The sequence below is a fragment of the Bos taurus genome, chromosome 20 (genome assembly GCF_002263795.3).
Source record: "Bos taurus isolate L1 Dominette 01449 registration number 42190680 breed Hereford chromosome 20, ARS-UCD2.0, whole genome shotgun sequence".
NCBI classification, from domain to species: Eukaryota; Metazoa; Chordata; class Mammalia; order Artiodactyla; family Bovidae; genus Bos; species Bos taurus.
This window is the reverse complement of record NC_037347.1, coordinates 1,661,598-1,676,910: the sequence shown is the minus strand read 5'-3', so window position 1 is coordinate 1,676,910 and position 15,313 is coordinate 1,661,598. Positions and strand designations below refer to the sequence as shown.

Here is a 15,313-nt window from a genome sequence, read left to right as displayed (position 1 = left end):
TATTTCGGTCACACAGTGGATGCAATAGATGTCTTTATTAAATAAGCAGCAACTGTGTCAGGCACTCTGCTAGCTGTTTAACATGCATAATCCTAATTCATAGCTAAAGAAATGAAAGCTCAAAGAAGTTACTTGTTCAAGGAACACAGCTAGTATGTCATCAAGCCAGGATCACAAACAAGGATTTCCTAAATCAAAAGTTCATATTCTAACGTCCACATTCCTACTCACATTTTTCAGATGCGGAACCCGGAGGCTCAGAGATGTTACATAAGTTCACCAAGCAAAGTAATAACTGTTAGAGCGAGAGGACTTTTCTCCACTCCAGCCAGTGCTGCAGTGATGTGGTAATTAGAAAAAACAGCCGCCCTCTCAGGGTGCTGGACGGGGGTGTCCACCCATCCCATGACAAAGAGACCCACTGTGAACGGGGGTCCAAGCAGCTCCAGGTACTGTGGGCCGCAGATATAAAGAGAGGGAAGAAGGAAACCACATCTTCATAAAAGAAAAATGGGATGCTTGAGTTCAGAGAACAACTTCTCAATAAAGTTTCCAAAGAAAATCCCACTCGCTGAAAATAAACACTTGAAGTTTCCAAGTCTCTGTGAGATCTCTGTCTCTTTCTCTGTCTCCCTGCTGGTCTCACTCCCTGTCTCTCCATCTTCCTGGCCCCGCCCTGTCCCTGTTTGTTTTGGAAGTAGAGGAAAGCCAGCCATGTGGATCCCAAAGCAGTTTACACTGAAGCAGATGGCACATCTGATTAGCATCAGACTGAAAAGACACATTACTTAGAGATTAGGTTCTCACAGGGACAAATCTGTTGCAAAGGCACAGAAGGTTTGGTTTTCTCGCAGACTCCCCACAGAGTTTTCTTGGGGCATACCTATTCATCCTTTCTCCCTTCATCACCACCAGGCCAGTCTGGAGACAACAGGAAATCCTTCTCCATCAGTTTCCCAGTTTTCCTCCCATTGAATTCTGAAGTCATTCGCACAGGGCGAGCCCCTCCCTGAAAGACCTTGGCTGCTGGTGACCCCTGACACCCTCACACCCCAGGATAACAGGTCACATTATGCCACTGAGCTGCACAACAACCCAGTGAGGCTCACTCTCTGGTTATTCCCACTTTACAGATGAGGCAACTGAGGCTTGAAAGGAGTAAGAAATTTACTCAGGGTCACAGGTCAAGTAAATGCTGAGACAAGTGGAGGCTAATTGCCTCCATGAAAGAAGGAAGATTTAAAAAGTGTGGGTGTGTGTGCACATTTGCCCGTGCACATTTTAATATAGCCCCAAGGAGCGTCTCAGGTGGCAGAAGACTCGGATTTAATCCCTGGGTGGGGAAAATCCCCTGGAGAAGGGCATGGCAACCCACTCCAGTATTCTTGCCTGGGAAATCCCATGGACAGTGGCCCTGGCAGGTTACAGTTCGTGGGGTCCTAAAGAGTCAGACACGACTAAGCGACTGAGCACACAGGAGCAACCATCACAGAGGATGACTGTCAGGCGTCCCAGACCGTGTAGCCACACTGAGGCCCGCGGCAAGGTAAACAACGAGGCGAGAAACCACAAACGTCTCACGTGGACCTGTGACGCTGGGCTCATGTCACCTGGGCCCTGCACAGAAACACTCGAGGGAGATGAGACAAAACCTGAGAAAACCTTTCAAGGCCAGGATAGGAAGTGCATACACACCAAGGCCTTTTTATTCATTAAGTCCTATGCTTATCAGACCCTACAGAAAAACATACAGCTTTCAGCGAAACAGGGAAACGTAACTTAGGGTTTCATGTGACTACCAACTACGAAGGGATGCCCTTATTGCCAAGAATCTGAAGGTGAGAAGTTGGAAAAATGAACGGAGAGGCAGAAATAATAACCTCAACACCAGTAATAACCGTGCTCACTTAGTATGAGATGTTACACTGATAAGCATGTTAGATGCACTGTTGGTCTCGTCAGCCCACATAACAATCTTCTAAGATATTGCTATCATTTTTCCCATTTTGCAGATGAGTTTGCTGAGGAGCAGAGAGGTTAAGCAAATTGCCCACGGTCACCCAGCTGATGAGGGGCTGAACCCAGGAATCCAACCCAAGAACCAGAGCCCTTAACCAGTAAACCTTCTCCTTCTTTTCCATAGGATCCTCCTGAAGAGAAGCCAATAGGATAGTCTGCCAACAGTTTGGAAAGTGCTTAACAGCCTCCTGGCTCCTTGTCCTGATGTCAATACAAGCGTTCAAGGCTGTGAGTACAAGCTAATGTCACCGACAACACTCCAGGCAGTCTGCACATCTGGCAGTTAAGTAAGTGCGGGCTCAAAGTAAACGGTTTCTCTGAGGCACAGGACGCCTCCCAGGGGGACAACAGGAGGGATTTCTCTCTAGTTCAGACCTGGCCAAGGAATCACACTCACCTTATTTCAGGGCATAAAGGAGACTTTCACCCAAGAGCCACAGACACCCAGTGAGTGCGTGCATATGCAATCGGAGTGTTTTCATTTGGAACTTGAGGACTTAAAGACGAGCCTGAGCTGAAGTTTCCCTTGGGGTTATTGTTTTAATTTATGCTTATTTTTTTAAACTGAAGGACAGTTGATTTACCATCAACTATGCTTAGTTGTATTATACCTGTATTAGTTTCAGGTATACATAAAGTCACTCAGTTCTATATTATACATATATCTATTCTTTTTCAGATTACTTTTACAATATTCATTTATTCATGTGTTTATTTGTCTGGCTGCACAGGGTCTTAGTTGAGGCACACAGAGTCTTTAGCCGCGGCACGCATCTCTTAGCAGTGGCACATGGGATCTAGTTCCCTGAGCAGGGGCTGAACCAGGCCCTGCACTGGGAGTGCGGAGTATTAGCCACTGGACGACCAGGGAAATCCCTTTGTAAGAGGGTTCACTTAGCAAATAAACAGTGGAAGAGGAGCTACCCTTAAGCTGTGCATAGGACCACACTGCTTCCGCACCTAAGCTAAGGATGGATTGATGAATTATACACAGCAGCCTCTTTAAAATGGCTCCCTAACGGGCTCTCCGTTCACCTACTTCCAGTCGCTGTATGTATGTAAAGGTGAGAATTTTGCATTTCTTTTGTAACTGTGTACCCTGGGGCTGGCCTTCTGTCACCTAGTATTAATCAGAGGGTTTTTACTGACTCAAACTCAGAGGAGCAGCAGGACTGGTGGGCGGCAACTGTCTGACTCATCCTGTGATTATGCTGACCCCAGGGGCCACCGTCAGCCCAGGAGATGCAGCTCCAGTAAAGGAATTACTCTGACTCCCGGCAGGCTGGAACTGACACCACATGCCCAAACCAGGACCACGCTAACATTCCATCTGGCCTGGACGCTGAGCGGGGTCCTGACGACAGCAGCTCCGAACAATGAAAAGGAGCCAATCGGCTCTGCTCCCTGCTGCCTGTGCAGCATCATATGCAGCAAGAGTCACCCTCGTCACGCCCCTCAGACGGGACTCGATTCACCTCCGCAGTGACACCACCTGAAATCCAGGAAGGGACTGCCAGGGCAGGAAGGGGCAGGCTTATTTCAATGCTTTCAGCATGAGGGCGATTCCTTCTGACATGGAAATCAGAAGGTGAAACCTGAGAAAGGCTCACTTGAAAAAAAACAAAACTAAACAGTAATACAAGACATATAACAAGTCTTAGCAAGATTAGTTTCCAATCACCTACACAAACCACTTTGCACAAACAAACCATGTCACACATCGTCTAAATGGTCAGCCAACTCCAGGCATGAATAAACATCACAAGATCATCTTTCTTCCCATGCCTTTCTCCTACTCTTAATGGGATGGGATTCAGACAGCAATTTTGGCTGCACCATGTTAACCAGGCATTAGGGGGAAAAATGTTTACAATGAAGTGGTTCCTGAATGTTTCTGTGATTCCCCAGCAATTTACATAAATCTTCACGCCTCACTCTGAATAAATCCCAGACAGGTGATGAGTGGTCCTCTGCTTTCTAGGACTCCTTGTTCCTTGCAGTTTGCTTCTCGTTGTATCACTGACACCAGCATAACAGAAAGGAACTTGAAATTGGAAAGCCTTGAGCTGAGGGTACAGAAAACAGAACTGACCCTCAAAAGTCATCTTTTTCAATCCAACAAAAAGGAGTGGTGTCAGGAAATCATGAATATTGACATATAAGCCCTGTGTACTCATAGCTGGAGGATGTGGGGCCATCCAGCTCATCAGCCTCAAAAACAGGGAGCCCCAAGGCCAGGGGTGCTGGCTGGGGACTGATGGTTACAAGAGATCAGTTTGGGTGAGTTCCGACTACGACTGCTGCACAAGTCCACTGTCTTTCCCTGCTCTCCAGGAAATACCGTTACCTGAAGAAAGGCAACGTCCAGAGTAGCTGTGTAACGCACTACTACAAAAGTAATAACATGAGACCAGGGAGACTCTGCAGTATATACGTGTTTGCTTGCTCATACAGAGAGTGCCCCAGGAAGCAAACGCAACAGCAGCCCAGAGCCACTGATGCCTCTGCAAAGGAACTCAAAATTTACCTATTTCCTCTCATATAGAGCAAAAACCTCACAGCAAAATAGCTCCAGATTGGACTTCCTAGTGTTTCAGAGGTTTAGACTCCGTGCTTCCAATGCAGGGGCCAGAGGTTTAATCCCTGGATGGGGAACTAAGATCCCACATGCCACATGGCACAGCCAAATTGAAAACAAAAATTATATGAAAACGACTCCAAATCTAGCCTCTTATTAAACCTTCTCAGGAAAAACAAATAGTACAGCCTATGTTTTCTTTAAATTAGTTTTGATTCTGATATTTAAGTTGTCAGCTATGTTCTACACCCCCCCTTCATTCAGACTAAGGGAGTTCTTAGAGAAGAAACATTTGGTAACTGGGTAGCATGTGATGGGCAGGTGGGGTTTCAGGCAGCCCCACCAGCCAAGATGCTTCACACTCACCTTGCTTTTTAAAGAGATTGCTCTGGACTATCTCATTCATGGACTGGACTTTCTGCTTTTGGAGTTTCACTGGAGGGATGCACGTGTAGAATTCATAGAGGAGTTGGCTGAGGGCAGGAAAAACAGGAGCACGGAGAAGTCATTAAACCAATGCCTGCCACCTCCTGACACAGTCCTTCCCCAGTCTGTCGGCTGTGGAAGCAGAAACAACATCTTGCTCCCTTTGCCACCCCTCCCCCTGCCCCGTGCATGATAAGCCTTCAGTAAACATGCATAGTTGGTCTCGATGTTGAATACTAATACCAACAACACTCAAAAGGATGTGAAAATCGGAAAATAACATCAAGAACCTCAACCTCAGGCACATGTTCTGCACTTGACATCCACTGTGCCATGGAAACATCACACGTTTATAAGGCAGATCCAGTGCTTATCTCAATTTTACAAGTGGGAAAAGTAAGGTTTAAAAAGATTAACTTTTCCAATGCTACACAGTTAAGGGATCAAGAAACAAGGGTTTAAAATCAGGTTCTAATTTCATTTCCATACCATTTTATTTCTCTAATGTTTTATACTTGGTAATGCTTTAGATATCTTAAAAAGGTCCTAATTAAAAAAAAAACCAAAAACTGTGAGAAGTTGTAGATTAGAACAAGTTTGGGATATGAAAAAGAAGACAGCTTTTTCCAAAGAGAGTGAAAATAAAAATGCCACTGAAACAAAATTATAACCCCTGTCAGCTTTCCAAAATAAGCTCATTGTGTTCATTTCTTTCAAATCCTCATTAAGCATCTATTTAATATGTGACAGGCAATGTGCAGGGCAGAGGGGATAGAACAGAAACAGATTTGGTCCCAGTTGGCATGGAACTTACATTCTAATGAAGGTCAATGTACAACACAAAAGCCAGCGAATCAATACAGGGCCAGATATGCAATGAAATGGATAGGGAGCTGTAACGGTACAGGGGTTAAGGGAGGAATTTATTTACAATATTCAGAGGTAGCTTCCCCAAGAGGACAACATTCAGCTTGAAAGCAGAAGAGTGAGAAGCCAGCAGACATCTTCATGTGAACAGTGGAAAAGCTGATGAGAGCTGCATAAAGTCTGGAGAGCATTGAGTAGAGTCACGCCAATGTTACTGTCTTAGCTTCAGTGACTGTACGGTCACTGTCTAAACGTGAACAACAAGGGGAGCTCAGTGAGAAGCATGTAGGGATTCTCCATATACTATCTCTGCAGCTCTTTTCTAAATCTAAAAGTATTCTAATATAAAAGGTTTTTAGGGACTTCCCTGGCAGTCCAGGGGTTAAGACTCTGCCTTCCATGGCAGGGAGTGTGAGTTCGACCCCTGGTTAGGGAGATAAGATCCCACATGCCACACAGCATGGCCAAAAAAAAATTTAAATGGTCTATATGCTATCTTGCAACTTAAGCGAATTTGGGAAAAGGAAGAATAGGGTATATCTGGCTCAGATGCCCCTAAAAGGCATAAGCATATTGAGATAATGTGCTCCTCTCATGAAAGGAATGGGGTGAAGGAGGAAAAAGTGAAGGGGAGCCCATCTCATTATGCCATTAAGTATGTATCAGTGGTTCTCTATTTGTAATCACAGGGCTTACAGGGCAAAGACTGGAACCCCTAAAACCTTCAAGCCCAGGTGAAATGGAGACATTTCCACTAAACATAAGTTTTTAACCTACATGTTTCATATTCTATATCATTGTGCATGCATGTGTGCTCAGTCCTCTCTGACCCCTGGACTGGAGCCCACCAGGCTCCCCTATCCATGAGATTTCTCAGGCAAGAATACTGGAGTAGGTTGCCATTTCCTCCTCCAGGAGAGCTTCCTGACCCAGGTATCAAATCCACGTCTCCTATGTCTCCTTCATTGCAGGCGGATTCTTTAAGCCACCAAGGATTGATATCAATGATACAATTCTTTATCATTGGTATCAATCAAAAAATATGCTTATTTTATAGCTAGTTTTCCCCAAATCTGACACAAACAAAAATGTAACAATCCCACACTGAAGTCCCCGGAGGAAGTTCCGCCCGCCTGGTCCCTCTTTCCCCATGCTGAGTGCCCATTTGGAATTCCCCACAAGAACCCTCCTCTCTCTGCATCCCTGGCTTGGCCACAGAGCCCAGGAAAGTACAGCATCAGCTCTCACCTGAGTAACTTTGCATCAAAGACGGTTTCCACATCATGGAGGACAGATGGGATATATTTCAAAGCTGCCACCTAGGTAGAAAATAAAATAAACATGAGTTATGCCCACGGCCAATGACTCTGCCAACAATTCTGCCTGGTGGCGAGGATGCTTTGCAACAGGACACAGATCAAGGAAGAAGGAGCCTACGTCCTGGGTACTGCTACAGTGACTTAAACTCTATATGTAGATTGAAACCTTAGATATGTGAGTTTCTTTTGTCTTCAAGGGCCTAGAAATGTATAGTAGAACAATCATAGATTTGGAAGTTATATACACTTATAGTCAAATTCTGGTTCTACTCCTTAGTAGCCATGTGACTTTGGACAAAACACTTAACCTCTCCGATTTCTCATTTTCCTTGTCTATAAACTAGAGGAAATAATGCCTATTTTGCAGGATTGCAAAGATTAAAAATATAAATGAGGCATCCAGCAGAGAGCCAGGCATATTTTGGATGCTGTGTAAAGGGTAACTTCTATCATCATCAGAAGACAGTGTGCTTGAGTTGTACTGTTGGTGGTAAGGATGGTACGGACTGAGTTCTATTTCTAATTTCTCTCCTTGGCCAATTTGAGAACAATTGTGGGCACATTTCCGAATCTACTAGCTGGATTAGGAAAACTGCGCGTTACGGTGGCTGGACTTTTTCCTTCTGTGTGAGGTAACTGATGCATCCAGAGGTGGGAAACACACCCAGGGCCTCGTAAAGCAGCACCATTTGCTAAATAACAGAGTAGACTGTAATTTCTACAAAGAGAGTTGTAAGTCACCTATTTGGAACATAATGTTTAAAAATCTTGTAGGTGTATGCACTTTACATTTTCTTTATTTTCTTTTTTCTGCATATTCTAAGTGTTCTGTAGTCAATAAGTATCATCCTTTAGGGCTTCCCTGGTGACTCAGTGGTAAAGAATCCGCCTGCCAATGTAGGAGACACGTGTTCGATCCCTGGGTCAGAAAGATGCCTTGGAGAAGGAAATGGCAACACACTCCAGTATTCTTGCCTGGGAAATCCCCATGGACAGAGGAGCCTGAGGGCCTACAGTCCATGTGGTCGCAAAGAGTCAGACAGGACTAAGCAACTAATACAACAACAATCACTGTTTTACAATTAAACCAAAATTAAAACAGTGAAAATTATTTTTTTAAATAAACTCTTCCTCCTAGCCATATACAGCTGAGTTTCTTAGTGAACGTGGATAACCATTATGACTGTGCTCCACTGAAAGTTCTCAGAGAAGACACCATGCTGTTAGATAATTTTATTAAACCTTATTTCCTCCTACAAGGGACACACTATTTTCATAGATCAGGAACCTCTAGGGCATCAAGATTTGATAACTAGGTCACAAAGTTAGCAAGTGGGAGAGTCAGACTTTAAACACAGACAGGCTGCTCACAGAGCCACTCCTGTAACCCTCAAGCTACACGCCACCTCACTCAAATAGCAACTCTCTCTCTCCTTGCCTTCATGCTTATTCTCCTTGTTATTTATGAATTTTGCACATCAGACTTATGTTTATTGAAAAAATTCAGACAAGTATTAGGATGAAAATTATCCCTGAAGTCCTGTATCTCCATCTCCGCCCCAATCCCTACTGCTCAGTTCAGAAGGGGTCACAGTCAACATTGCAATGAGTCCTGATTGCTTTCTATGCATGAACGTGTGTGTGTTCTGTGTGTTGCATGCATGTGCCTGTGCACGCGGATGTGTGTGATTACACAGTTCTGTAACTTGCTTTTTGCAGCTAACCATGTACCACCAGGATTTCTGCCATCAATTCATAGAGTGCGCTCTTCATTTCTCACCACTGCATAACAAGACTCATGTGGGTACACCAAGTCCTCCTTACTAATGGACTCCATGCTTTCTTGGAATTCCCTGGTGGCTCAGACAGTAAAGAATCTGCCTGCAATGCAGGAGACCCAGATTCAATACCTGGGTAGGGAAGATCCCCTGGAGAAGGAAATGGCAACCCACTCCAGTATTCTTGTCTGGAGAATTCTCCGGACAGAGGAGCCTGGTGGGCTACAATCCATGGGGTCACAAAAAGTCAGACACGACTGAGTGACTAACACTTTCACTGTCACACTTTCCGTGCTATCTTTAGTTTCTCTTTATCTTAAAATAAGTGGCAAGAAAATATTAAACACATGCATTTGTGTGTCTTTGAGAATCCCAATGGGATGGATGCACTGCTGAAGAGGAGCTAGTGCATCAGATGTATGTACACACAGGCAAATGTACACACAAATGTATATTCATATATGTTTTAGAAGAATCTGTCATATTGCCTCAGAAAGAAGCAGTAATCAATTTCCTTAAACTTATAACCTTGCGAACACTAGTGTGCAAGTCTGTTTAATTTTGTCAGCCTGATATATAATTTGCAGCTGTTATCTGCAACTCTCTGGCTCTAGTGCAGGTGGCATCCTTTCTATATTTATTGAACTGTACTTACTATCAGCACAGTGGTAAAGAAGCCACCTGTCAATGGAGGAGAAACAAGAGATGCATGTTTGATCCTTGGTCTGGGAAGATTCCCTGGAGAAGGAAATGCCAACCCCCTCCAGTATTATTGCCTGGAAAATTCCATGGACAGAGGAGTCTGGCAGGCTGCAGTCCATGGGGTTGGAAAGAGTTGGACATACAGAATGAGCACATATGCAAATGTTTACTATCTACTTGCCTGTATTCCTTCTCCATTTTTTCTTTTGGGTGATTTCTTTTCTTATTGGTGTGGAATTCTTTATATATCATTAATATTAACCCCTTTGCAGTAACATATTTTGCAAGAATTTTCTTTTACTTCCCCTGTAGTTGACTGTTGCTTTCTTTTAGCTTTGTTTATCATATCTTTCATTGTACAGAAGGATTTTAATTTGTATGTTGTCAGATGCGTCAGACCTTTTCTTTACAGTTATTGGATTTTATGTCTGAAGATTTACTCTTTATTCTTTCAAATCAAGATGACAAGAGATAAAAAGATTCCAGAGCAAATGTTTCTAAAACTAGGCTCTATTGGGACACCTTTGTACTATATAGGATGATGTTAGGTATTCTGTGGGAGGGAAAGGATTTGCAATCAGTTAGGGGAAAGTTTGGTTTAAGCAAAGATAAGCCAGTAAGGTGCGTTTTTTAGTTCTGATACTTTTTTTTTTTTTTGCAGAACTTCTCTGAATTTTAATATGCTAAGTTGCACTATGACATTCCTCCAGGCAGTTATCACATACAGTGCCTTCCAGCCTAGTTGGTCAGGCCATCTGTATCAGGAAACATCAAGATACAGCAAAAGCAGATGCCTGCAGGGCTGGGTAAGCAGCAGACAGAAGTGAAATAAGAAGAGCGTAGGCCAGTGGGAAGTGATCAGGTGTGTGGAACCCACACTCTAAAGAATAAGGCATTCTTGCTCACTTGTTTTACCACTTCTAGCCAAATCAAACACCCCTGCAGGCTGCACTTCTCCATGGGCTGCCAGCTTACAATCTCCTCATCTTAAAGAGATGCCACATGCTGAGGCACGTGCCCTGATAAAGGCCGGTCTAAGCATTCAAACAAACTGTTCATTCCTTTACTCTTAGGCTGAGGAACACAGAACAGAGTTCCTTCCTTTACTCTAGGCCCGCAGGGAGCTGAGGTAGGGGGATCCCCAGTGTTCCGCCCAACACCCGCAAACGCAGAGGGCCGTCTCCTCGCTCCCCAAGCCTCAGCATTTTCACGTGGGGCAAATGATAGAGGGGAGTGACGGCAACTAAAGCATACCTTGCACCTACTGTATGCCCAGTACACAGCAGCCTCCAAAAGTACGCATGCTGTATCTTCCCCTTCTCAATTCTCTGACATCAGCCAGCCCTCACTACCCAGAGCCTGGACAAAGAATATTGTGGGCTCATCGATTAAGGCCATATTTAAGACCAAAGTGAGGGAACAAAAACAGACATGAAATCCTTGGCAAGTCAGGGAAAACCAGGACTCTGTGTCTGCAGCAAGTTGCTGGCTTTCAAGTGCTGCATGTCATTCCAGGGCTTTGGAGTGATTCTGTAGAGCAGCAGTCACCAGGCATCTGTGTGGACACTCACACTTCAGTGCTTCAGCTGTGACTGAGCAGGAACTGGACGAGGCTGGCACAAGGGTTACTGCAGAAGAAGCCCATCTTCCCAGCCTCCCAGCCCTGGGCTAGTGACAAAGTGAAACAAACGGAGTGGTTCCCATCCTGAGACTCCAAGGGTATTATCAAGTCAGCTGTGGAATACTAAACGTCCATCTGACCCAGGTGGCCTCACAGACAAGCGGCAGGCCTGTGGTGTTCTTTCCCAAAGGGGCGGGAAGTTTGCCAAGTCTGCTGTCACCGTCCTCAGGGGACCTGCCTTCGCACAGTCCGGACATGCCTGAGGGCAGTGGCAGCACGTGCGTTCCGCAGGTGCCACCACTGAGCACTCCCAGGAGGCAGAACTCAGCCACAAGTCCCACTGGGGATCTGATTGGTTGCACGTCTCTAAGGCCTGGGAACTAGAAACAGCCCGGCTTTCTAGACCCTTTGGCCTCCTGGGAACCAGGCTGTTCCACTGTTGTTAATATTTTTCCCTCATTAATACTACTATCGCACATAAACCACTGCCGTTGTATTATCACTTTCATCTCACGGTGGAAAAACACGAAAGCATTAGTCACTCAGTCGTGTCTGCAACCCCATGGAGCGTAGCCCACTGGGCTCCTCTGTCCTTGGAATTCTCCAGGCAAGAATACTAGAGTGGGTAGCCATTCCCTTCTCCAGGGGATCTTCCCGACCCAGAGATTGAACTCAGATCTCCCACACTGCCGGCAGATTCTTTGCTGTTTGATCCACCAGGGAAACCCCATCTCATAGTATATATCCTTATATCATATATAATATTTAAGAAAAACACAACAGAGGTATTCTTATGCATGTATGTGTGCATATATATACATGTATATGAATATATATTTGGATTAATATATATTAATCAAAGTAGCAAGCCATTAGTGGAAACTTTATCCATGCATGATATCACTTCATTTTTACAACTACTCTAGGAATAGATACTGTCATTCCACTAGAGAGGTAAAATAACTTGCCAGAATACATACAGCTAATAAGCCACACCCTGATAGCTCAGCTGGTAAAGCATCTGCCCACAGTGCAGGAGATCCCGGTTAGATTCCTGGGTCAGCAAGATCCACTGGAGAAGGGACAAGCTACCCACTCCAGTATTCTTGGGCTTCCCTGGTGGCTCAGCTGGTAAAGAATCTGCCTGCAATGTGAGAGACATGGGTTCAATCTCTGGGTTGGCAAGAAAGGCTACCCACTCCAGTATTCTGGCCTGGAGAATTCCATGGACTGTATAGTCCATGGAGTTGCAAAGAGTCGGACACAACTGAGCAACTTGCACTTTCAATAAGCCACACAGCAAAGATACGTACCTGATTCTTCCCAACTGGCTTCTAGCCAGTATGCTCCGCTACTGCCTATTCTGCTTTAGGAAAACTTCCACCTTGGCAATTGGGGAAGTTCTAACAGAGGAGACAAAGCCGAACTCAGGGAGGAAGTAGATGAAGAAAAGTCTCCCCATTAAGAGGATAACTTTTAAAAATGTATGTGTTTATTTTGGCTGTGCCACATCTTCACTGCTGCCAGGGCTTTTCTCTAGTTGCAGCAAGTCGGAGGTGGCCACCCCTGCTCGGGCTTCTCCTTGCGGTGGCTTCTCTTGTTGGGAGCAGAGCACAGGCTCTAGGGTGTGAGGGCTTCGTTAGTTGCGGCTCCCAGGCTCTAGAGCACAGGCTTAATAGTTCCGGCACATGGGCTTAGGTGCTCTGAGACATGGGGGATCTTCTCCGATTAGGGATCAAACCTGTGTCTCCTGCATTGGCAGGTGGATTCTTTACCACCAAGCCATCAGGGAAGCCCTAAGAGGACGGCTTTTGAAAGAAGATATCATTTTTTCTGAAAAGCCTCAAGTGTCCTTCTCACCACATACATGAGGGTTGCAAGAAAGGCCACCAGGAAAACATTTTCCAGATCAGTAATTAGTTTGTAATGCAGCTCCAAGTGAATTTCCCAGATGAATCATCAGTTCCAAGTCCCTCTGCCAGAAGCCAGGTACAGCACTCAAGAAGAGAGCCAGACCCCAGTCAAGCAGTAGTGATTTTACTGTCCCAAGAGGAGTCGTAGGAAAACACTTGTGATGATTGCTATCCAGAAGGACTTCACCAGAGCTGATAATCCTGGGCTGTGAGCACACAGCAAATGTTTAGGAATAACAGCAAAAATCAGAACCACACGGCTGCACTCCCTCAAACTCAAAGCGGATTTCTCTTCTGTTTCCAGACTCCTCATCTATCATTCTCTGTCCTGCCCACCCCCTCTGTCTTTCTCTTCTGTTTCCAGACTCCTCATCTATCATTCTCTGTCCTGCCCACCCCCTCTGTCTTTCTCTTCCTGACTCTCTTGGTCTGTTTCTCTTTGTCTCCCTCTCCTTCACAGAGTAAGACTGCACAGTATCGGTGCCAGCAGACAGACTTCTAGTGCAAAAGAAGGTATCTTGCAGTGATGCAAAGTTATACTAGAACACTAGACGCCTTCCTCATTCAAGAGCTCTGACAATATTCCCATCCCATCAATTCACAATCCTTTTATTTTAGTCAAATGATGGACAGTCAAGGTCCCTGGAAACTGGACAGACATAGCCACAGGGATTCACCATAGCTGACCAGAAGAAGCAGTCTTCCTAGAGATGCTGAGCTGTCCCTGAGGAAAATACATCTACTCTCCCCAGACATTCACCCCTGTCTTTCAGATGGACTTCACCAGAGCTGGTAATCCTGGGAATTATCATCAAGGCAAGGGATGAGGGACCAACAGGTTCTGGGAGACACACATCTCCATGCTTTCAGTAACCCAGAATTGTGCTGGCCCCTGAAGCCTAGCAGGAGGCAAGAGAGCTCAGTGTTTAAAATGACTGGTGGAAGAGGCCAAGTTCAGATCCAAGTGGGTCTCTTTCATCTGCCTGTCCTTGGGGAAATTAACTCTCTATGCTCGTTTCATCAGGAGATTGAAGGGAATAAAGTCACCTACTTTATAAGGTTGATGTGATGACTGAATGAAAAATGTGAGCGATCAGTATGATTCCAGCAGCCCCTTTGGAACAAAATTTCACCTATCCTCCATACATCCCACATTCTCAAACATCACCTCTAAGTATTCAGTAGACAGTGGAAAGGGACAGCATTCCAATCATTAACAAGCAGAGGGGAAACTCCAGCTCTTGCTATTACACTTGAGTCTCACTTCTCCTCCCACCACGGGCTCAGCATGCAGCCTTCAGTCCATGTCCCAAAAATGAACCACATTCTTCCCTTGCTTCAGACTCTTGGATATTTTACAACAGTTAACGATGAAAAGGGAGGAAAGAAAGAGGCCTCCTTAATAGCTCGAATTTGTGACTACAGACCAGACATCTGCCCATCTGTACTGCTGGTTATGGAGCTTATTGCTTGACCACCTAGCATTTTGCCAAAAGGTTCAATTCTTTAATGAAACCTTACTTTGCTCAGTGATTAGGAACTCAAGCTCTGGACTATACAACCTAGATTCAAGTAACCTGCTACTTCTTAACTGTGATTAAGTTACTCAATCTCCCTAAGCCTCCATTTCCTCATCTGTAAAGTAGAGATAAGAAGAGTAGTTGCCTAATAAGGTGTTTGTTATTAAAAAAAAAAAAATCAAATGGGCTAACAGTATATGTAAAGCTTTTAGCTCAATGTGTCACACATAATAAATGCTAAAACATAAAATACTGGAAGCGAGTATTCATTCTTGTGCCAGCTGAAAGGTATTGAAGTGACAGTTACTGTTTCAGGTTCTGGAGACAAAAAAGGCAGAGGTCTCTGCTTCCTGGATGCTCTAGTGGCTATATTAGCATGTGTGACAATCAGAGCAGCCAAGGGAGCAGGCTCTGTAATTATGGGTTGCTTATATCTTTCCACTCGTACCATCAAATTGGAGAGCGATGAAGAATCACAATCTAAAGGACAGTGGGTCAAACGGATCTGCACAACGTCACCAAACGGCCGTGACTCACATTTGGGCTGCATCCTGCTCACCAGTGTCAGAT

The 15,313-nt window shown here is 44.8% G+C and overlaps 1 protein-coding gene across 2 annotated transcripts in view; it reads right to left on the bottom strand.

Moving 5' to 3' along the window:
* The window catches only part of DOCK2 (dedicator of cytokinesis 2), a 457,600-nt gene that overhangs the window by 325,268 nt on the left and 117,019 nt on the right, over nucleotides 1-15,313 (bottom strand). For both annotated transcript variants that reach the window (XM_024981420.2, XM_024981421.2), the window contains 2 exons: nucleotides 7,139-7,209; nucleotides 4,964-5,070 (listed from right to left, as the gene is read on the bottom strand). In XM_024981420.2, the coding sequence (XP_024837188.1) occupies nucleotides 4,964-5,070; nucleotides 7,139-7,209 (178 nt within the window). The remainder of the gene's footprint in view (nucleotides 1-4,963; nucleotides 5,071-7,138; nucleotides 7,210-15,313) is intronic.